This window comes from Parasteatoda tepidariorum, chromosome 4 (assembly GCF_043381705.1).
Source record: "Parasteatoda tepidariorum isolate YZ-2023 chromosome 4, CAS_Ptep_4.0, whole genome shotgun sequence".
In the NCBI taxonomy this organism is placed as follows: Eukaryota; Metazoa; Arthropoda; class Arachnida; order Araneae; family Theridiidae; genus Parasteatoda; species Parasteatoda tepidariorum.
In genome coordinates this window covers 95,727,422-95,753,314 of record NC_092207.1, presented here as the reverse complement: position 1 = coordinate 95,753,314, position 25,893 = coordinate 95,727,422, and the positions used below count along the sequence as shown (strand labels likewise).

At 28.5% G+C, this 25,893-nt stretch overlaps 1 protein-coding gene across 2 annotated transcripts in view; it reads left to right on the top strand.

Moving 5' to 3' along the window:
• Positions 1–25,893, top strand: part of LOC107455042 (metabotropic Glutamate Receptor) — a 154,105-nt gene that overhangs the window by 50,008 nt on the left and 78,204 nt on the right. For both annotated transcript variants that reach the window (XM_016072440.3, XM_016072442.3), the window contains exons 2-3: positions 11,865–12,563; positions 13,320–14,119. In XM_016072440.3, coding sequence (XP_015927926.1) covers positions 11,995–12,563; positions 13,320–14,119 — 1,369 coding nt within the window. In that variant the 5' untranslated portion in view covers positions 11,865–11,994. The remainder of the gene's footprint in view (positions 1–11,864; positions 12,564–13,319; positions 14,120–25,893) is intronic.

The window sequence follows — 25,893 nt, the reverse complement described above, 5'->3', positions numbered from 1 at the left end:
TATTTAAGTTTTTTAAATACTAGGCTTGAACTTTTTATAAATCTTATAGATATATAAAAATAAATCTTGTAAATAAATCTTATATCCAGAAATAGAATTTATTTTAATTGTTACGATGTTAAATGCTCAAATTACTACTTCAAAAATTTATAATTATTTCATCTACGACAAAACTGAAATTTTACTTATGGCAGCGAAAGCTAACATTTATTTTTTAAATATTTGTAATAAAAGTTAAAACTAACTGTGTTTAGTTTAAAACAGATTGAAACGATACAAATAGATTCAATCTATTTTTTAATTGAGAAATAAACCTTTCTCAATTTCCTTACCCTTTAGAGAATTTCCAAAATAGCAGTTAAATGGTCACAATGCATTATATGCTTATGAGTTTAAATTAAGTCTTAATACAAAAGAAAAATACAAATAATTACAGCAAAACCTAATAAACCTTTTGAGTCCTGAGTTCTAATTTAAAAATTACATATGAAAAAACTTTTATTTAAAAATGAAAAAAAAATCTACCTTAGATATCCAATTTTTCTTACTTCCTTAAAAACTAAGAAATCTCAGTCAATCACTTCCTTTTTCTATTGAAGATTTAGTTTTAAGAATCATATAAATTTGTTTGCTTGAAATAGAAGAGAATAACATGTAACGCACACAAAATCATAGTTAATTTGCGTTTAAAAAATTAGAAGTGAGTGCAAATAATTTTAAATCCATTGATAAAGATTCAAACAAAATTTGTTCATCTTTTTGAGAGAAAAACAAGAAATCATTCTCTCTTAGTTCCATTTCCCTTTCAAACATTTTAAAAATAACAACCAGATGTGTACAAGGAAACTCTATTGATGTATGTATGAGAAAAGTTGTAACAAAGTGTCTGAGTAGAAGAAAAGACATACGTAACTATAACTCAACTTAACTTCATTTACTTAGTTGTAACTTAAAACTTACATCAAAGCAAACTTTTAAAAAAGATAAAAAGAAAGGAAGAAATATCCGCTAGTTATCAAACTCTTCTACATCGTAAAAAATAAGAAATGTCAACCTATCTCTTTCTACTAATGCTTAAGAATCACTTAAAAATGTTTATTTGAAATGGAAAGAACAACCTGTGAGGCTCACAAGATATTTGTAAATTTATTTATCGAAAATTAAAAGAAAGTTTAAATATTTTAAGTCCTACAGATAAAGAACTAATTCTGCTTATCTTTTTTAGTTTGGAAGTAAACCCTTTTCTCTTAATTCCGTTACACTTTTATGAGTTTCCGTTGTAACAACTAAATGATCACAATAGAATTCCACCTATGTATAAGAGAAGTTTCATCAAAATTGTTAGAATAATTATATATATTATAATGTACATAATTATATATATTATAATTATGTATATAGACAGAGATGCCAACTTGCTCCGGACAGCAAATATATACTTTAAAGTGGTAGTTTATCAATTGTGATTCTTGATTTAATAAATTAAATTTAGTAGATTTTTATCCACCACTATTTCTAAATAATTCGTTGACCTATATAATTCACCACTTTATGGTACTTATGTCATACTATACCTTTCAAAAAACAAGCAAAAATAATCAAATATTTGCAAAATTTAATTTGTAGTTATTTGCAGTTTTTTTTAATTATTTTGGCGTGTCCGGAGCAGTTGGCATCTCTGTATAGATTGATATATATTATCTGTAACACACTCAAGGTTTTTGTAAATTTATTTATCAAAAATTAGAAGTTAGAAGCAAGTTTGAACATTTTAAAACCTACAGATAAAGATACAAACAGATTCTTTTTATCGTGAGTTAGAAAATAAATAATTTTCTCTTAATTCTGTTACCCTTTCGAGCGTTTCCGTAGTAAAAGCTAAATGGACACAATGGAATTCCACTGATATATGAGAGAAGTTTCAGCAAAGTTCTGCAGTAAAAGAAAAAAAAATACATGTTTCTACGACTCAAAACAATATCATTCTTCTTCACAAGTTCTCACTTAAAACTTACATCAAAACAAACTTACTTCAAAAACAAAGAAAGAAAGAAATCTACTGTTGTTATCCAGCTCTTTTACTTCATTGAAAACTATGAAATCTCAATCTATCTCTTTCTTCTTTTATTAAGGATCCAGTTTTAAGAATCACTTAACTGTGTTCACTTGAAAAGTAAAAACAAAAAAAAAAGACAACCTGTAACTCTCACAAGAGAATCAGTCATACTTAATGGTGGCAAGTTGTCACCCAAAAGAAGGAATTTCAGAAAGCCCGTATCTTAAGATTTGTGACAAACGTCGCTTTATGAGATGGAACGCATGGAAACAGTAATGTCTTTGATTTCTTCCCTTGTCATCAAGGAGAGAGAAAAAGAATGTTTTGTTAAAAAGAGTAATAGAGTAGTTCTTTTGTGACTCCAATTGCGTCATTGTAGCAACGAAAAAAAATTGTGGTTGATTCCACTCCGTTGTTGAAATGAAGGTAACTTTCAAATTACGTTTAAAAAGCAATTTACTTTTCGGTTGCGAGTACTTCTGGTATATATTAGGTTGGTTTAAAAAGAAGGTTTATTGCAGTACCCTCTGATTGAAAGAAACTTTCAAAAAGTAAAGAAGTTAAGTTTAATTCTTTTTTTATCTGGTAAGAAATGATAGAAAGAACTGAAGGAAAAATCTAAAAGCTATGGAGCATACTCTGATTGACGGGAATATTTAGAAATTATAGGGCACATTCCGTCCGAAGGTATTATCCTGAAGCTATAGAATATATTTTGACTTAAAAGAATATCTAGAAGCAACAGAGCATATTTCGCTTGAGGGGAATATCTTGAAGCTATAGAGTATTCTGACTAAAGGGGTAAAAATCAACGTTTCTGGTGCACAGTTTAATTTATTTGAAAAAGAATACTTTCTTTCAGTTAACCAGCTAAATCGAGTCAAATATTTCAATGTAGGAAGAAGAATTTGTTAGAATTTTCCTTCACTGGAAGAAACCAACAGAAATAACCAGTAATAAGCAGAAATAGCCAGCAAAAATAAGCAAAATAACCAGCAGCAGTCCGATGCTATCTGTGAGATTCCAACCCTTCTAGGAAAGGCTACACATTTTTGTGTTAAGCTGCTATATAGTGCTGCCATCTATGTGTGGATAAGATTTTCCTATTACAATAATCCAGGGTCGCCAAATGAGAATACTGGAAACTCTTCATGTGCTGTAGGAATGGAGGAAATATTATGATGTCAACGCTAGGATACAAACGCCTACTCAGGTGGTCATGACAGGTAAGTCCTCTCGGCAGAAGTATGTACCCAACTGCAAAGAGCTAAGTAACTTCATGAGGTGTTCACCACATGCTTATCATTATAAGATTATCAAACAGCAATTATTAAACTTTCAGCATTACAATATAGTGATAATTTCTATAATTTTCCTACGATGTAAACATTTCATAGAAAAGTCACTAATTATTTAATTTTTAAGACTCTACACGTTTATTGTAGATAAATTAAGGAAGTAAATAATTATGAAGCGTTGCAAAACTGTCAATCGCAATTAGACATTGAATACTCTTGCCATTGAACTGCAAATTTGACATCAATAAAAGATAATTGGAAGACGTTTTACTATATGCACACAACATAAAATTCGACGAATTTTTGTTATTCCTTAATAATGCAACTCTTTCTTTCAAAATTAAATAAAGAAGAATATAAAAAATTTTAAATTTGTGTTGAAAAATTATTTAAATTATGATTCACAGCACATTTTATTTCCTACACTTACTTGAAAATTATCGAAATGTTTTTAAGAAACTATAAATGAAAAATTATTATAAATTAAAAAATTTTAAACCAATAAAAATTTATTATTTTTAAAATAAGCATACTATTCTTAATCTCAACGAAAATAAACTTTGTTCAATATATCGAAAGCACAGAAGTTGGATTCAAAAATATGTTTTCAATGTCAAACTTTATTTCCTAGTTTCGAAAACCGTGCTTTGTTCAAACTTTTAGAGGAAAGTTTTCTAATCTCGGAACCTCACTTTAAAATGTTTGGATCCCTTATTTGTTTAAGCAACAAAGCACGTCTCAAACGACGGGATCTTAGTTCACCATTCCGGTTTTAAACTTCGATGGCAGAATTGAAAGTAACGTATTTGTGGTCTGGATGGAATCTATGATCAGATTTTGGATTCGGCCCCAACATATTCAGCCTAAGAGTCTCCGATGCTTTTCTGAGATAACCACAACCGTGACCTGGGTACTATCTCGAACAAGGGTTGGCAGGAGGTATTGATCCGAATACAAAGGGTGGGTGGTTTTGTTTCATCCTTACACCCTCAGTCACATTCAGTTCTTACCTTATAGTCTTTAAGTAAAGGATTAAGTGTCGAAATAGGCATTTCCTTTCGTTCCTTTATTTTTGTTTTTATTCCAGCCTTTTCTTGTTGAATGCTCTAGCTAGTTGCCATTAAACCTTTCAAAAAAGTTCTTCGAATGTTTCCCCCTTGAACCAACCCATCCTTTACAGAATCTGTTGCGAAAAAAAACAAAAAAAAGAACAAAACAAAGAAGGAAAAGTGTCCCGAAAATGGCTGACACACGCCAAAAAAGCAAGCGATATATAAAAAGCAAACGATATACAAAAAAAAAAGGAAACGATCTTTTTGAGAGAGGGAAGAACATTTTTCGAGAAACAAAATGAAGCCATTTTTCCCTTTTACTATGTTTATTTCCTCTTATGAATAAAACTAGATTTTCTAAGCTTGAAATAAAAATATCAAACTAAAGAAAATGCTCCAGACAATTTATGTGCAAGTATAGTGACAGAGCCATGAATTTTTCGATTCTTTTAAAATGAATTTATATTTTGAGTGGCGACGATAAAGCTGACACAAGAATTGAGATTTCGCTAGGAAATTTGATAGAAAGTATTGCGCTTATTTTAACAAATAAAATTTTCACAAAGGGGAAATTTCGTTTTCTCTATCGTAAGTTATTTTCATAACTTATAATAAAACAACCTTTTATAAAAGTATAAGTGACAGAATTGTTTAGATGAAGAGAAGTATCACTTGTTGTATTTTGTTACGAAATATGTAAATGTGATATACTTTCTTTAATTTCGATAAACTGAGCGTGTGATAAATATTATATAGTGTGTTAAGTAATAATCAGCTTTGTTTTATGTTTTTAAATTGACCTTGCTGCATTCTCTTAAAATCCTTAAAAAATGAATTAAAACATTTCCAGAATAGAAAATAGGAATAGAAAATCAATGTTTCTGAAAAATCAATTAATGCAACTGGAAGAAAAACTCTCTTCAAACTCTTACATACGTTAAAAGGAATTAGAAGAGCGAAAAATTCATGAAAAATTAGTCTTTTTACTGAGCAAGGTTAGAATTCATTCTTCTTTGGTTAATTTATTCTTCAAGGTTAGAATTCATTCATCTTTGGCCTTTCAAATACAACATCAAATATATTATTTTAATCGCCAATTTCTATTATTAACTTAAATAAGGATTGATCAAAATTTGATAACGCTTTTGTTCCTACACTTAGAAAAATAATCATAACTATCAGAATATGGCAAAAATTGCTGTGTTTCTAAGGAAACATAAAAAAGATTGGTAATTTTTATCGAAGTGGTTTGGTAATGATTTTGGTAAATTTAATAATAAAACATGGTTTTATAATTAGTGATGAACTGTAGTCCTACCGTTAAATTAATTTTCGACATTAAATTTCTCGGAAAAAAATATCTGACCATAATTTTTACTGTAATATTTTCTGAAAAATCCCTAAATCACTATAATTAAATAAGTATATTTTTTCCATGATTTTAACAGTAATATTTTCTGAAAAATTCCTAAATCACTCTAATTAAATAAATGTTATTGAAAAATTTACGGTATTAAATTTTACTGCCAAAAATGGATTTTGTGGAAAAAGCATTTTCTCATTCCTGGTGCCAGTACTGTTTACCGTAATTTTTTCACAGTGCACATTTATTTAAACTCATATTATTAATGTATTTTAATTGTAACCAATAACGATCACTATTCTAAAATTTGCATATTTGTGCAAATTGTATTGAGTGTAAAATAAATAGTAGCATAATAATACTGAGTACAGTTAGCACATATGGTCGGCAGTCCATTTCCCTTTACAATTTATTAAATTATTATACAGGTGAGTTCAATATTCTTTTGTGTTATAACACAAAAGGTTAATTTTTAAAAATATGGAAATTGTATTAAGAATATACGAATGAATGTATTTTGGCAAAAACTACAAAATCTTAATAAATTTTACAGATAAGGGGAATTCAATTGTTGACAAAAGATTAATCATTCTTCCTGATATAATCGCAAAAATGTAAATAAGCAAACCAGCTTGAAAGCTTGATAGTTTTCCTTTGAGAGTAATTTTCTCTAAAATAGTAATTTTTATACGACAAAATAAAACCTAATTACAAAATCTTACACACAAAATAAAAATTAATTATATTACCCATGTTTTTTACTAAAATATATTATTTTCTTATTCTGTATCAGTAAGTTGTGCGCAAACTAACTTTAAAGAACAAATTAAATCGAGAAGTACGTAACGAAAATGCATAGGCACTGTCAAAAATAACGGATCAAATTACAATTAAAAGTGCTTGCCCCCTCAGTGCGACATCCGCAAAATACATTTTGTAGTAAAATGCACTTTTACCGTAAAATCTTAACCTGTAATTTTTACAGTAATATTTAAAATATTGCTGCAAAAATTACGGTTTCGTTTTGTACCATTTTAAGGTAAATAATACTGGCTCATTGAGTGTCGGTACTTTTTAACGCGATTTGATCTGATCAGTAAAATAATATAGAGCACTCACCACTCAATGTGGTAACCCGAGTTCGAATCTCCGTGAGGGTTGATTCACACGAATCCCTCACACAGCTCACACCGACCACAATTCTGGAGCAAAACATCATCAGTAGTAGACCGATCATGAGTGAGAGTCCCCTAGCAGACAGGCTAACAATGGAAGGTTTTCCTCTCCTTGTAACGTAATTGCTGATTAGTTCCATCAAAATCGGAACAGGAGACCTAATTTTGAGTCGTTAACTCAAAATTAGGTCTCCTGCTCAACGACGGTTATAAAATAATAAGTATACTCTTTGCTTGATAAACCTTGTATTAAAATGTTATACTTTTTTGCCTCTTTTTAAATTGATTTTTATAACAGCTACAGTACTTAATCAAAAAATAATAAATGAAAATTAAAACTTAAACAATGTGACAAGAAAATTGGTTGGACAATATGACAAAATAATTAAAATAATAAATGACCAATATGCATAGATGCAAAATAATTCAAATAAAGACTCCCTTCTTCATATTATTAATGAAAAGAAAATCCCTATGAAATTTCCATTTTAAGAACAATCATTTTTTTTTCTTAATTTATCTCATTTTACAACGCTTTACCAATTTACTTTTTATCCTGAAAAGAAAAATGGCGATAGATCATTTATTTCGATACAAAGCAAATTATCCCCCTCAGTTGAACTGAGAATTTGAAATACAGTTTATTGATCTAGCGAAACACATTCCATGGTTATGTTCCCAGCAATATGCGAAACGGGGCGTAATCAAGTGGGAGTTATCAAATGATGGTATATCTAAACGCCCTTGCACACATCTTTGAAATAACTGCTTCCTTATTTCCCTTACGACCAAGTTTCATTTCTTGGATATGATACGGTGCAGTTTCCGTTCTGTACGTCATTATGATGTGGGAAAAAAAGAAATCCACGTCTTCATTTTTCCTTTTTTTTTTTACACACATAGTTTAGAATCTAACTTTTTTTATGCCCTTTATTCATTTTTAAATCGTTTAATGATTACATTAAATATCTCAATTTATAATCTTTCATTTTTCTTTTTAAACCAAGCTGATATGAAAGAGTTGGCAAAAATTACGAAACTATGTTTTTGTAATGTGCCATTTTTATTTAAATTAATTAATAACAATAGAAATTATCACAAGGAACTTTAAATGTTATATCTAATGAAATATTTTAATTAAATAGAACGTTAAAGCATTTTATAGTTTAATTTACTCAAAATGGCTTTTTTGTAGATTTAGCGAATATTTAATTAAATATGTTAGAGTGTAATCAAACATGATATTTAAATTTTCTGTAAGAAAACCAGAGGAGGTTTTGCTTTTGTGTAAACGCGGGTTCCCACAACCTCGAAGTACCCTAATGTATTTTCCTTTCATTATCTTTTCTCTTTATCTTTTTACATCAAAATTGGTTAACTGCTTTCATAAATTACGAAATATTGTACACGTTTATCGCAGTAAAATTGCTTCTAGCTTTTGTTCAACTCAACTTCCTGTGAGAAAACTGTAATTCAGTAATTTTTTTTGTAAAGAATTTTGAAAAATAATGTTTTTACTTTAAGATTTTGCCACCGACAGATAGTAAATTATTAATTAACAGCTTTTTTTTTTCTCTTTTTTTTTTTTTAAGTTGNTTTTTTTTTTTTTTTTTTTTTTTTTTTTTTTTTTTTTTTTTTTTTTGAAAAATGATGAAGTTAGCTATTGAATTTGGAAAAATTATGGAAAATGAGAAGAAATTAGTTTTAAATCTGGTCACGAAAAAGATAACAAACATCTAGCGAAAACTGGACAAATGCATGCTGGAAACTAAGAACAGCATCACAGAAGGAGACAAAACCGAAATATAATATATTATCTACTTTGGAAAAGCCACAATATGAGCCGAGGTGATTCGGGGGATGGAGCGTTCGCCTTCCAATGAGGTGAACCGCATTTGAATCCCAACGATGGTTGCTCGATATGAATTCCGCACCCGGCTTGCACCGACCACAGTGCGGACGTAAAATATCCTCAGTGGGTATAATGCGGATTAGTTCCACCAAAAAGTTCTCCACAAAGGCAAATTTCTCCCAATACTTGGTCCAGGAGTTCTCTTGTGTTCTGGATTGGGTTCAAAATTGCAAAGGCTACGTAGTTAAACATTAATAGTCGTAAACCCAAAAGTTGGGTCTGCTGTTCAAGAACGGTTATAAGAAAAAAAAGTTTTAAATTTTTTTTTAAAAAATAGGCTGTTTTATAATTTATTTTAATTGAACCCAATTTCAAGGTCCGGCAGGAATTTGCAGTTGATACGTTGAAGTACTGACATGGGAACATCCTATAAATTTAAATTTGAATCTTTTCACATATTAGTATCACTGTAGAAAAACTTGCTGCCTATAAAAATTTTGATCTACCTTATTTCAGTTGATAATAGCACGATAACACTTTCAGAGAAAAAAAAATAATACTTTTAAATAAATTAATTACTTTTTAAAAAATTATTTTATGAGACTCTTACTTTTTGTATTATAAGACGTAACACGAAGCATTTCAGGTGATGCTTAATGGTGTAATTAGAGAACAAACGTTCTACAATTTAGTGTTTTTAATTAATCCTATATGTTTCTTATTTTAATTCTGTTATATTGTAAATTACAGCGAACCGAGAATAGAAAAATTTACAATAAAATTTTTTTAAATAACTTTAAAAACCATAGCCTGTCTAAATTTATACTTCCAACAATTTAAAACTATTAATAATACACGTCAAGCATTATATTAGGCTTAAAAATAAATTTATAAACAAGAAACATAGAAAGAAATTTAAAATATTTAAATCAAATCGCAATTTAGTGCTAAAATTTGTACATAATTTTTCTTCATTAACGTTCGACATCATTTGATGAGAATTTTATCCAAGTACATACTTTATGGAATTAAAAAAATATTTACCAAAAAATTATCTAAGATTTCAAAAATTCAACTAAAAATTAAAGGAGAAGACTATGAATTTATTGTACAATCAATAGTCAATTGGCTCCTAAAAGCAGTGAAGTGATAAACACATTTGACCAGAAATTGTATCAATTTTGACACTCTTTAAAAAAAAAATGCATACTTTTACATGTTGCAACATTTCATGCTGCATCTAGTATTATAGTGGAAACTAGACTCTTCTCCATGAATAAAACAAATAAACAAACGATTATAACGAGATTCAAAAATTTAATGATATTAAATAAAAGAAAAAGATAAAATTATTGTCTCAAGAGAAGTTAAGGCTTCTACCACTAGAGATGCGATTTTCCAGCTCTTTGAAAAAAAATATGATGATTTTCCGCATATTCTAACATTTGAGTTGAAATTCTTTAGTACTAATATTTAGTATGTAATTTTTAAATTAATTCGAGCATATTTCATGTTGAAAATATAAGGAGGCAATTTTTTTCTGAAAATTGAGCTCTAAATGGATACTGATAAAATAATTATTTACTCAAAAGTCATTTTTGTTTTGAAACTAAGTGCTATTTTTCAGTGAAATAAAATTCAATTAGTAATTAATTTTATGCATAGTAATTTTAAATGATTCAATAAGTTAACAAAAGTGTTTTAAAAAGAAATATTGCTACAATTTATAACATATTCTGAATAAAAGAAAACGCAGATATAAAAATTTCCTCATTTGAAAGTGCCTTAAAATAATATTTTAGCGCATTTCATGTATTTACTCGACTTCCTTTTTGAATTTTCTTATAAACCATCTTGTGTAGTTCCATTTCCTATCAAAATTATTTTACTTCCGTGTGCTCTCTTAGTTCCAACATTTTATTTTAACTAATAACAAGGCTGCCTTATTATATTAATAAAATCCAGTTTATTAGTTATTTTATAGTAAAATTAATTTTTATTTATAAAAAGTAGATATTCAAATAAGTGTTTCATTATGAAGATTTTTTTGCGAGTAATCTGAGTAGCCGTTGAATTTCCTGTATCCTGTATCATCTTTCTTTTTTTAATTTCCTGTATCTAGTAAGTACTTTTTCAATTCACTAAAAGATTGCTGCCAAATGCTGTTGTTCGTTATTGTCAAAGCATTAGAAGATTGCTCATTCATATTTTGAAAAATTACGCTCAGCTTTTAAAATATAGTCATTAGAACTCAAGAATCATTTGTTCAAAAAAAAATATTGTTTTTTTTATTACATTTTGTTTAAAACAAGAATAATTTGTAATCGAAAAATGAATGTAAGTGCCTCGTTTTCCTCAAAAGTAAAATTATAAAGTTTAAAAAAAAAAAATTATTTTAATCTTAAGTAATTGTTCAGATCGTAAATTTGTGATTGTATAACATTGATGTATTGTTTGTCATACTGATCGAAATTAGTTAAATATTATTTTAAACTTTACATGTCTGCAAAGCTTATCAACCTCATTAAGCAGAATTGTTTAATGAAATTCTATTCTTTGCTGAAGTGACTGATATTAGACATGACTGGAACAGTTAAAAAGTACTGGGTACTAAAAGTAAGCATATGCCCGCAAAGGGTTAAAAATTAGCATTTAAAAAAAAACAAGAAGAAAGATTTGATATCCAAAATGTGACTCGATATATTTTGTTTTGCACTAAACTAAGACTTTTAAGTTCGTGTAAACATTTCAGAAAATAAAGCGTTTTCAAAATTACTTCCTAATTTTCATATATGAACCTTTGTTGTTGAATAAAATAAGGATTTTAAGACTTGTGTTCGTTTTTGTAAGCTATTCTGCAACAGTTTGTAATCTGAGTGAAACTTGAAGAATTATTTCACCGTATTAGTGATCAATTTTAAAATACAGTGATTATAAAGATTATAAATACAGTATTTTCTTATAATTTAATATCAAAAGTCAACAGCTTTAAAATAATATCTCTTAAACTATGTTGTCTTTTACATGTATGTTGCAATTTCAACCCGTTGTCTTCTTCATTTTTCTAGTTTGAAGTCACCAGAGTTACCAATCTGAATTCAACCCCATGCCACCTTCAAACCTCAATAAAGTTTCCAAATCCAGAAGGATATCCCTCCTTCGATTTAGCCAAGACCCACTCCTCCACCTCACCCAGCGATGACGACACCCACAACCTCGTTCAGAGGTGGCGGTTCCAACAGAAAGATCCCAACTGGCCACCTCATCGGAATTGCCAGCCTCATTCTATTGTGCCTCGGAATCATACATGGCAAGAAGGCGATCCTAGAAGGAGACGTAATGCTGGGGGGCCTTTTTCCCGTCCACCAAAAAGGTGTCAAGACCAAATGTGGAGCCATCTTCAAGGACAGGGGTGTTCAGCGCCTGGAAGCTATGCTGTTTGCCTTGGAGAAGATTAACAGGGATCCCACGATCCTGAAAGACATCAAACTTGGGGCCATCATTCTGGATACGTGTTCCAGTGATAGTTATGCCTTGAATCAATCTCTGGAGTTCATCCGGGCCTCCATAAACACTGTGGATGTCACAACATACGAGTGTGAGGACGGGTCAGCGCCCACCATTAAATTCTCGACCAAGCCCATTACTGGTGTTGTGGGAGGATCTTACAGTGAAGTGTCTCTGCAGGTGGCTAATCTGCTAAGGTTATTTAAGATACCACAAATATCTCCTGCTTCCACTGGTACTTCGCTTAGTGATAAAACGAGGTAATATATTTTTACAAAAAATCAATTACTATCTTAAATTTTTGAAACAATATGTTGTCACCAATTATAACAGATCTGCATGGCAGAATTACCACTTGATAAATTTTTGCATGATCATAGAGAAAATAGTTTGCGTTTTTTGGAAAACTGTAAATGATCGCATTTCCATGAGTCTGCACTAATAACTGCATTAAAGCTTTGAATTTCGAAATTTATAAATATTTAAATTTTAATTAGCAGAATTTAAATATAATTTCGAATTATATGCCATAGTTTAACATTCTAATAGATAATTTAACAGTAAATATGATATTTTGCTCATGCATGTAATGAGATTCGATTTCACTCCTCCTAACACAAGTACTGATTATAACTTATATTAAAAAATAAATTCATGCTAAATTAAATTTTAAAGATAGCCTCAATTTAATATAAATATATTCTTTTTTTGCAACTACTAAACGTTATTTGAAAATTATGTCAGTGAGAAAGATTGCTAGGAATAAATATTCATTTAAGTGATGTGTATTCAAGAGTATTGATGAGTATTCAATTCTCTAAGAGGCATCACGTGACACACACTTTAAAAACGTCTTATTCATTAAACCAAACTCTTAAATTGTGCTTGATTCCTTTAACATACAAAACAATAACATAGAGAACAGTAATCTATTTTGATAAAAAAAATGTATGCAATTGAGAATTTAATTCATTTAAATTAAAATAAAATCGCATCGTTCTTCTTCTTTTATTTAGGTACGACTTTTTTGCACGTACAGTACCTCCAGATACCTTCCAAGCCATAGCTCTAGTAGACCTTGTACAAAGATTCAACTGGTCATATGTGTCATTAGTTTCATCAGAGGGACAGTATGGTGATTCAGGCATGACAGCGTTCCAAAAAGAAGCCAGAAGTCGTAACATTTGCATAGCTTTAAATGAAAAAGTTCCTCACTCAGCTACAGAAGAAGTCTTTGATTCCATTTATCAAAATCTTTTGCAAAAAATGAGTGCAAGGGGTGTAGTACTTTTCGCCAGAGCCGAAGATGCCGCTGGTATGTTGCGAGCTGCAATGAGGGCCCAAAAACATTATTTCACTTGGGTCGCTAGTGATGGTTGGGGCAAACAAGAAAAACTAGTAGAAGGATTAGAACCTGCTGCAGAAGGTGCCATTACTGTAGAACTAAAATCGACTGAAATTTCAGAATTTAATGACTATATGAAAAATTTGACTCCAATGACTAATCAAAGAAATCCGTGGTTTGAGGAGTATTGGGAAAGCGTTTTTGCGTGCACACTTCCCAAAAATGTAAAACCAGATTCGAACTCAAGTGTGGTAGTCTGCTCTCCCAATTTAAGATTGGAAGAGAGCGTTGGCTTCATGCAGGAGTCGAAAGTTCAGTTTGTGGTGGATGCTGTGTATGCTTTTGCTCACGCGTTTGATAGTGTTTGGCGAGACTTGTGTGAGCCAAAGGGTGAATTTTATTGTAATGAAATGAGAACTTTAGATGGAAGTAAACTGTATCTAGATTACATTCTAAACGTGTCATTCATGGGTAAGTTTCAATTTATATTTTTTAACAGATATTTTCAAAATTGTTTCTCCTCACTAAAATATTCACTTCTAATTGACTTTCTCATAAAGTAATACATTTTGACTAAACTCTTATAAACTTATTGTTAACAATATTCTCGCTGATTCAGAGTTGTACTTTAATATAGCACTTCAAACCAATGTATTTTCTTTTCGCAACCTTATTGAGGTATTAAAATGAATACTGTTTCTTATCAAGTTTAATTATGATATCTTATAAGTGTAATATCTAGTACCGTAATACAGTTCAATCGGTATAAAGTAGAAGCAAATTTTCACGATATTGTGTCTCAATGTGTATCAAAATTTTTAAAATTTACTTTGTAGTAAATTTAATGAAAAAGTTCAAAATGATTCCAAATTTAAGGAAACACTATGATATTTAGTTAGTTGTCATTTTCCTATTATACTCGTCTAATTGCTTATTCGTTTTATCGAAGAAATGTATACGCTATATTTCATGACATTTCATATGGTTTAAAATTATTCTAAATTTATAAGAAAATGATGCCAATTTCAATTTTTTTTAAATTATGATGGTCTAATTGCTTATTTTTACCGATGAAAAACTTAATATCTTTGAATAGAAATGAATCGATGAACAATAATACAAACAATTTTCATCCCATGTAGCATGATACGTAAATTAAACGTAAATTTTTGGGACATTGGTTAAGTCAATACGCTTTATACGTAAATTTTGCGCAGTATTGACGGAGCGATATTGCTATTGAGATCTTTGGTTAAAAGCTGTCGTATATTTTACGTAATATTAACAGAATTGATATTACAAACTACTTTTCGGTAAGATTGCTTTCGTATAATTTACGAAACATTGACTGAAGAATATTTACTATTTAGATTTAGTGAAAATGATACTGTATATTTTGCGTATTATTGACGAAGCAAATTTACCATTTAAATTTCTGTTCGAATTTATTTACTCAAATTTTATTTCCATCTTTTTTTTTTTTTCTTTTTTTTTTGGATAACCACTTTTTTCTGTATTTTGATGTTTCAACTTAAGTACATTTTGACATGCTGTTGACGTAAATAATATGTAAAAATTACGCACCCATTTTTACCTAGTAAAAAGTGGTTGGTAAAATATTCTTACGTAAAATTTTACGTAGACTTTCCCTTTTCGGATAAGCATTCTTTGCTATAATTCGCCACTTCAACTGACGTAAATTTTGATGCATTGTTGATGCAAATATTATGAAAAAATAATGTACATATTCCTACGCAGTAAAAAGTGGTTGGTTAAATATTCGTAGGCGAAGCGAATTTGCTTACGTAAATTTCACGCTTTCGGATCACCATTTTTTATTATAATTTGACACTTCAGTTTTAGGTAAATTTTACGAATGCTCAATAAAATTGAAAGGTAAAATATAAAATTGATGGTTCTTTGCTCCCTTGGAATTGTTTCACCTTCTAAGAAAAGCAAATAAAATAAATTTTCCTTCTTCTTTTAACTACGTAATAAAAACTATTTTATTTTAAAAGAATAATAGTTATTCTAACAACTAACTTCGCATATTTAAGGTATCATTCATTTAATTTTAGTTAACAAGTCTTGCAAGAAACACATTTTTAAGTACCCTCAAACTTTGTAAAATTATTAATCATTGAATGTTTATGCAACGAGTATATTCAACTTTAAACATCCGTCATACTTCCACGATTCCCTTATATACAGAGTTTGCATCTTTCGCGTGTTTTGCGAAAATTAATCAAAACTTTAAAAATGTTTGTAGCTAAATGCTCAGAAGACTATTTTTGAACGTAAATTTTAGCTATTAATTACTGAAGGTATTTTCAATATTTCATTCCTTCAAACATACTAGTCCCTTCTTGTCTGACTAAGCAACTTGAAATTTTGAAATGATTACTAATTAGTGTTTTGTGCGATATAAAGTTTTTTTCTTCAACACTTTCAAAGTACAACAAATCCTAAATACAACCTAAAACAAGGTAGCATAGAATATATATGGCTGTCTTTTAAACAATTCATGAATAACCTTTTATCTAATATTACTATTAAGCATTACTATTAACATTTGTACTACTTTTAAATTATTAAAATTATTTAATTGATTTTTTTTATATTATTAAAAAAATTACATTTTTTAATAACATATTTAATATTTAGCACATAATTTTGCTTGGTTTAAAATTTCTTTCAAAAATAAATTTAAAAATCATTAAAATTAAATTGGAAGTAGTTTATTAAAGTCAATATGCCTAATTAAAAATCTTTAAAAAAAATTTCCCAGTGCACTCGTGCGCTCAATGCAATTTGTTATAAACTACTGTGTTTCAAGAAAAATATCCACCTTATAAAATTTCAAATTGATTTACATTAAAATTCGCGTAATAGAATAAAAATGATAAAAGATTGATGTGTAAAAATATGCTTGGTGTAATTAAAAATTGACTGATATTCTTAAAATGCCAAACTATTCAATGCTGGTAAAAGTTTGATATTAGGAAGATACCAATGTTACATTTAACTTTCATTATTCATTATCAATTACCAATACCAATTGTGTAAATATGAAATTGCGTGCATACATTAATATATATATATATATATACNTAATTATATATATATATATATTAATTAACCATATGCGTTAGTGTATAAAAATTTAAAATACAAAAAAATATTCATATAAACAACAAGGGTAAGAGAAAGATTAAATTACAGTATGGCAAATATTAAAATGGGTGTATCTGAAAAATTTCAATTTTAAATCTGTATGAGCAAGAATCATTACGTGCAACATGGATGCAATGTAATCAATCTAATAAATTATCTCAGTTGGTGTTCAGTCAGCTACAGCGCTTTCTTCTTTTCTTCTTTTCTTTTTTTTTTTTTTTTTTTTTTTTTTTTTTTTTTTTTTTTTTTTTTTTTGCTTTGTCATTAATTTTTCTCTTCCACATTTACCTTTTCTAATTTCCAATCGGGTTATATAAGTTTTCATTATTCGTGTTTTGCCTTTGTTTGAGCACTCGGAATATGTCGATAATTCCTCCTATTTAACTAGGAAAAATATTTTCTTTTGAAATAAATGTCTCGGTTTATATTCAACTGAAAATAACTTATTCTGTTTTCATAACAATTTTGAAGTGATTGAATTTCTCAGAAAATAATTCAATGCCGTTTTTCTTCCCTATCAAGTAAACCTAAAACAATTAATGTCACAAAAGCCAACATCTATCATTAAAACTTTTTAATTCATTATATCAATACACTGATTTGTTAAAAACAAACATCCTTTTACAACATTACGAAGAGACTTCAATTAAAAGCAATCGCAGTCAACTAAAACTACTTAAGTAAACATACATATATTTTATAAATAAAAGATAACTTTAAATAGTTGAGAAGAAAAGATAAAAACATTTTTAAACTAAACCAAAACATAATACTTAACAGAATATAATAATAATCATTAACATAATAAATAACAGAATGAATGCATAATTTTATGTGTTTTTATTTACTTAGTTATTATTATTTGTGCATTTATGAAACTTGCAATGATAAAAAATGTGTATTCAACTGAAAAATGAAACTTCTTATTTTGGGAATCTGAAGTGCTTACGTATTTTTCGGGGCAAATTTTTTCAATTATTTTGCACAACAAATAACAATTTAATCCTTTACAAGGACATAATTAGATCTTTTCTTTTCGATCTCTTCTCACTGATCAATGATGATATTTTTCTATAAAAATATTATTATAGATGGATGTAAAAATGTCCCCTTTCGTGACATCAAAATATTGATCAGTAATAATTAATCATTGTTTGGCATCATTAAGAATAGACATTTGTTAATTGTAATCATATACAACTAAAATTCATTACTTAAAATTATTTTTCTTATATAAAAGAAAACTGTCAATAGTTTAAAAGGAAACAGAAGAATATTTTTAAATGAAGTTTTAACATATTAATTCACAGAGTTATACAAGATGAAAGGCAATTCCTTACAAAAAAAACTATCTGTTTTTGAGATTGGCAGGTGTAAAAGAATATACCTAAGATAGAAAATAGGGTTATAATTATCACCAAAAATAACCTCCTTCGAAAATCTCAATTTCAACCTCATTTACAAATTATAAAATCAACCTCATAGATAGCAATACTTATGAAAACGGGTTAAATTATTCACATCACAAAAATATTTACTTGCTTAAAATGCGAAAATGTAACCTGTGCACCTCAAAAACAACTTTTCTAAGCTGATTGCTTAAGACAATATCAAGTGTGAATAAAATAACTTCATAAACCTATATTATAAGCTTTAAGAGGCTGATTTTTTAAGATTGTTCATCAAGTCAACTTCAAATCAACTTCACATTAACCTTAATACCTCAAAACATCCTCAAATAGACTTTAAAAGCATCTTAAATTTTTATAAAGGTATGAAGAAAGATATTTTTATTAATTTGTGTAATTATGAAACCTTCCATACAATACCAACAAATACGTAGAAAACTGAGAAAAGAACCCTCTTATTTTAAAAATCTGAATTACATGTATATTGTTCAAGGCATTTATTTTTTTCAAACAAGCATAGAACAAAAGAAACAACAGTTGCATCATTTCGCGAGAGCATTTCAAGATCCCTTTTTTTTTTTCGTCATGAAGAAAATCTACAACTGGAATCTGAAGAAAATCAGCATCGATCGATGTAAAAATGCTCCACTTCATGATATCAAGAGAGACTGAAATAACAGTTGTACGCAAGGAAAACTCCACTAACATGTACTATTTTCCTTCATTCTATTGAGATTTAAATTTGCATAATCTCTCAGATCTTCTTTCTGGTTGGTTGAGTAGTTACCCACTAGTCTGACGTAGATGAAGGGTGTGAGGAGGCTGGAAGATGGTATTGAGAGGAAAACATTGATTCTTTTTCCAAAACAAATCTGAATATTTTTCCTTCTCGGAATATTCTTTTTCCATCTGAATAGGAATTATTTTGAAAGGAATTTAGGGAAATAAAAAAAAACTCTTTCTTCTAAGTTTCTAAATTAATTTTTTTCTTCTCAAAAAGTTTCAGAACGAATCAAATCTAATATGACGTTTAAGTTTTAATAATAAGAAAGTTTCGTTCCAATTGAATTTCGTTTTGATCATTCTCGTGTACTCAAGCGTGGAATTTGCTATTCATCACTGAATGCTTTGAATTCAATTAATTTGTTTTTAATATATTTTTGCGAATTGTTCGAAGTAAGATTATGAATATAATATGCTCGATGATTAAAATATGAATTGGTTTTATGCCATTTTTTTTCTTCTCCCAATAAAATAAACTCTAAGCCTGTTGGGAAATCATTCTTTATACAGTTGCATTTTATAAGCGAAACAATTTTGTTCGTATGAGTTCAAAACGTTTGCCATACAATACTTTAATTTTTATTTCAGATATATTATTCAAATCATTTTATAATTCAATTGATGTGTAGTTGAAATACGTTTAAATAAGTTTAAATATGTTTGAAAATAGATACGATATGACTCAAAAGTTTCAAGACTTTTCTTTGATTCAATATTATAAAGTACTTTATGACTGCAGAATTACTTTCATCACTTATAATTTTAATTGATTATGCACTTTAAATTATGCACTTAAAAATGAGTTTGATATAATTAATTTACCGATATTTACCGATATTGAATCTTAATAAAAATCAACATGGAAAATTAATTATTTATTATCATTTGGAAAAATGTATATCGGAGGTCCTTATTAAAATATCAAATTTATTTGCATTGTTTGAAAAGCTCATTTTATATTAAGTAAATGTAAAGTTGCAAGCATGAAAATTATAATAAGCTAAAAAAAATTTGACTCTAAAGAGAAATAAGGTTTTTGGATAACAAGTTTTAAACATTTTGAAAATTTAAAATAAAGCATGCAATAAGCAATACTTATTAGTGAATAGAAACGTTTTAAAAAATTTGCAAAAAATAATAATTTTTAGTCAGAATTTTGCCAAATATTAACTCTTTAAGGAAGTAGTTTTCTAGAAAAATAAAAATAAAAATAAGGGATAACATAACAACAAAACATCCGTAAGTATTCAAACTAACAAATAACTAAACTTTCAATAACTTTTGAAACACTTATTTTCCTTATAAACCAAAATGTGTTATTTCTATATTTACGTCTAACAGTTAAAAACCAATAAGAAATTTAACATGAACAACAAGTCTTTGGCAACAGCTTTTACCCCAGATAGTTTTATTTTCTTCTGGACGATCGCCAGCAATTCATGTAAGGACCCAGATAGCAAGATTTTTATCTTGTATGAAACAGGTGATTCATCAACATATACTGGCACGTTTTGAGGGAGATTTTTCTGATTTTATCCCAAAACTCTCTTTGTCCTCAAAATGCTTTCATCTATATCTTTTACGCACTGAAATGATATTCTCCAAAATTTGGAATGAAAATTATTTTTAACACATAAAATAAATTGTGTAATTAAACCTTTTTAAAATTTACTTGGAGTGCTAACTTTTTGAAATGAGAAGGAAAAAAATTTCATTTTAAGTACATATTTTCGATTCATTAGTACAAGTTAGAAAAGTTCTCAAACTTGTGACAAAAATATCACATTATGTGATATTCTTTCCGTTTAATAGGTCTTCTCGGTAAAAAATGTACTCGTTCTCAAATGAATTTTCTATGATCATTTATTCTTATTGTTAATCAGACTGGTCTCCAAGAGCCAATGAGAGAAACATAAGTATAATTCCTAATTATTCAATTGTTTTTTAAACAGTTTCTGATTTTCCTTTTCTTTTCATATTTGATATTTCTCTATGCTTTATCAATTCAAATAAAATTTCAAATCAGTGTCTAGAAAATTGCTTTCTTTTAAATCTGACCTTTTTGTCAAAAAGTAAAATAATATTAAAAAATATCAGAAATGGTAGCTGACGTGTATATGACACCTTTATATCATTAATTGGCATATGTAATAAGCACGTTTTTTGTGTTTCACTGTAAAAAAATTCCGGGTCAAATTACAGTTAAAAATACTGACACCCTTAGTGCAGTATCCGTAAAGTCCATTTCCCATAAAATCCATATTAACAGTGAAACTTTTTGCAGTAATTTTTACATTAATATTTACATAATTACGGTGGTACAGTGATTTTACAAAAAATATTCCTGTAAAAATCACGGTATAGCTGATTTTTTGTCCGGAAGCATTTGATGGTAGAATGTAGCGGTACCCTGAATGTCGGTACATTTTACCGTAATTTAATCTTGAATTTTTTTTTCAGTGTACTGGAATCATACAGTAGCTATGTTGTTTTATGTATGCTGAAAGAAACCATGTTTTTTGGAATAAATAAGTTGTTAAAAAGAGATTCTTATTTGTAGAAATGATCAAAAATGATCAAAAAATATAATCGTATGATCAAAAAATGATCAAAAAATATAATCGTAAGAATATATTAAAATATAAACTATAAAAGAAAAAATGCATTTATATTTTCGCCTAAGGCAGTTCTTGAACCAATCCTGTAGATCTTAATAATTTTGTTAATGATTTTTTTTACATCAAAATGAGCTAGAAACAACATTTTGTCGCATTAAAACATCTTTCAGGCAACCAAGTATAGCTTTTTTACATCCGTGATTAGTTAATTAAGTTTTAATAATACAATACGTTATTTTTCTTTTACTAAACAGATAAAGCCTATGGACGTTGCAGTAACATTTCCTACTTTTACCGCAAATATGATATGCTCAGCACAGTTACTTCAAAGTATGCAATGCGCAGCGTTGTTTCCACGAAGTATGCTATGAGCATTGCAGTTTCTGCACAACTCTCTTAGCTTCCTACTGAAATTTCGAAGAACATACGTGTGTAAACGTGAGGCATACTATAACAAGAACACGTAAAAGAACTGTATTAAAACTCTTTATTTTTAAAATTTCAAATCTCGATTTTTTTTTCATGAAGTAACTTAAAAGGAAATGAACCATTAATAAAAAGTCAACTTTATTTTAAACATTAAAAATTGCTTTAAAATACTCAAAACATCTTTTTCCAATTATGCTATTTTTTAGCAGATAATTTAAGCTCCATTTCTTTTTTACTTTAACTGAGTGAATGTCTTTATTTCTATAAATTCCAAATTCCACGAGTAAGGAGTAAAAACTTATCGATCTTCGATCCAAATCCTGTGTCTGGAAAACTGTCAAAAGATAGTTTTTCATCACAAAGAAAGAAGAAATTCAGTCGATAGATCCATTAAAGTCCTCTTTTGCAGTAATTGTCTCCAGACAGAAATAAAACATGGAGAACATTCCGAGTTCATTATTCAACTTTCAGGCGAACTCATTCCTTTGAAGCTTCTAAAATATCTTGAATGGACTAGAAAATCAGACTCAAGAATAAAAGGAAATTCGATAGTCTTAAACATTCCTCGAAAATTTAAGAGAATTTAAGACAGTCCTTTTTTTTTGTTTTCAGTTGTTAAAAACCTGGAAGAAACAGTTGTTTGAAATAAAATTTCTGCTATTGTTAGCACTTAAAATTCACCAAGATGTTTTTTAATGAAATAGTACTCATTATATTATATTATATTATATTATATTATATTATATTATATTATATTACATTTAAAAATTTATGCATAAAAAAAACTTATTTTTAGGCAACATGAGAAAGTTTGAAATGAAAAGTAATTTTAAGTTTTCACTAGTGAAACCAGTGCATCAAAATAAATGTTAAATGAATTAACTGCAAAAAAAATAATACGTTTAAATTAAATAAAAAAAGATATAAACGTTACGAAACTGAAAAATTTAACTCAAACAAGCATTGAATTTAAATCTTTGTTATCTTACTTAGAACTGGTTTAACTATTTTGACACACATACTAAAATTATATTTTGATATTTCATCACGTTTTAACCTTTATTCTGAACTTCTTTTTTTTTTTTTGCTTTTCCAAGATTTTACTACAATTGGTCAAGTATTTCCTTAAAGTCAGTCTAACCATGGATAACTCTTATTTTTTTATATAACCTAGATTCATTTCTCCCTTATACTTTTCCAGTAGTAAAATTAAACGAAATATAGTTCAAACCAGGTATTCTCACCTATTTGTCCTCACAGATTAACAACAGTTTACAGATCCTGTAATAGCCTGTAAGTTCACCAATTTTACCAATTCAAAAATTTAAATAAATATTAAATGAAATCAACAATCAAAATTTTTCTATATTTAAGAATTCGGTACTGAAAGATACATAAACATTTATAGTTTACAAAAAATTTGTAGTGTCGTAAATGTGAAGTGCACTAAATGTTGTCCAATAAATGTCACTGAAATTGAATTGTCTCCCCCATGAAGGCTACTTCAGCTGTTGAGCAAAAAAGAATATTCAAGAGCAGGCTTTGAAATTCAGTATCTAAAAATTATAGTATGTTTTAATTGACACTAGTTTTAGAAAAGCAAGGATACATTTTAAATGTATATATGGTTCTCCTTATGACCACTCAAACTCGACTATGACTAGGCTGACCACTCAACCGGAACATCTGCTCTTGCACCTCAGAACCCAAAGGTCAAGAAAACTGAGATGGGCACAGTAGGCCTTGGCCCTCTATGGACTGTCGCGCCACTGAGTTTAGTTTCGAATATAGTTCACCTAAGTACAATCGAATTTATCTCCATTTTTCTCACTTTATTTCTGATATTTAAAAATAATAATTTCTTGTGCAAATCCATTTTTATAAACATTAAAAAAATTTAAAATTTACTTTTATGAAAATGTAAAAATTATTACATTTGTAATATTTCAGATAATTTCTTTAAGAATTATTCACATTTTTTTTAAAAAATCGATGAAATAAACAAATATTTTTAATACACGTGAAACTTTTTCTTATGGATGCCTGGTTGGTAGGGAGCTTGGCCCATCTCCAAGACGTTGTGAGTTTTATCCCCGTCTCCAAGAGATTTACGCCAAGGAGAGTCTCCTTGTAGTAAATGGTAATTGGTGCACGTTAAATCTGACGGTTTACGAAATCCTCCAAATTTCCATAACAAATTAATACCTCTGGGGAAACTAAATTTGAGATTGATTGTTCTCTGCTTCAGGTTAAAATTACGATTTATGGAGGAATGAATGGATGTATGAATGAGACCGCCATTTAAAACGGGCTGTGACGTGTGTACTGTTGAAGTCGTATTTTTAGCCATAGATGGCACCACTGAAAAACAAGAATAGCACCCTCTGCTTATATTCGCTTAGTTTCACCAAGCAGGCTTGCTGGTATTAGGCAAGTGGCATTAATAACAACACAACTTTTTTCTTGCGTACTCAAAGGAAAACAGTAATATTTTTATATTATTTAAAAATTTGCGTATTATTTACAAGATTATCTATAAAGTAGAATTTAAAGAAATGCATGTGTTATTTACTTTTACGTTTAAATTTAATTAGACAGCCGATGTCAAATATGTAATTTACCAAAATAATAAGTTTCCAAAGAAGCCTATCGGCCTGTATCGGTTAGTGAGCTGACCTCGTGTCAGAGAGATCCAGGTTTGAAACTCAATTTGAAGCATTCTTTTTTCCTTTTTGCACTATCTATCCCTCTTACGGTAGAGGTAACGTTGGCACACCCAATAGGGTGCCTTCTGAAGAGTGGTAAACACATGACCTTCCGGCACCCTAATGACGAATGTCAATATATGAGGGAGAATAGAGGGGAAAAAAAGATTATGAAATAAACATCGCAAATTCAAATTCAGCCATAGAAAAATAGTTTTGCTTCATATTTTCTACTCTTTCATCAACTGGGCGCAGTAACTACATATGAACAAAGTTTTTTTTCCTTTTTAACCTTTTAACAGATTTAATGCAGAAAGAGAACAATAAGTCTATTTTTAGGAAGCAGCAAAAAATTACTTTTACTTAAATTATAGGAAAGATTTGAAATGGTTATCGGATTTTTCGGTGAAAACATTTGTTCTCGAAGAAAAAAATAAGAAATCGATTCCTTAAAAAAATTGTTTTTTTTTTATGAAATAACGAGTTTTAAAATCGAAAGAAAAATGGGTGTAGTAGTAAATTTTGTTTTAGGAAGAACATTTTTTTGTAGAAGTTGTTGCTTTTAAGTTATTCTTGAAAACATATGAACCTAAGGTACTAATTTTCTAAGTAAAAAGCTTTGCTCACGCAATGTCTAAAGTGCGTATTTACGAAAAAGAAAAAAATAGAAAAATATTTAGTGTCATTATAGAAAAAAAGAGATTAAACATTAATAAAAAAATGAAAATATTATTTTCCCAAATCGACGATAGATTCATTTAATCTCCTAAAGATTTAAAAAAGAATTAGAATTCTTTTTGCTTTGGAATTCAAAATATTTTGCTGATTAAAAAACCTTAGTTTTTTTAAACTTTTCGTAAAAGAAGTTAAATTAATCAGTTTAAATAACCAAGTTATGTTTATTTTTGCATTTTACTTGCATTTCTGAAACAGTTTTTCTGTCATGAAATTTCTAATTTAAAATTCTATACTTGACATGAAGGTTAAAAAAGAAAGGAAAAAATAGTAAACATGAATTTATTAATTATGATAATAAATTTATAAATTTGGGACAACTTATTTTATATATTCGTGACAACTTATTTCTTTCAATCAAATTGTTTAAAAACAACATAATTTTATTCATT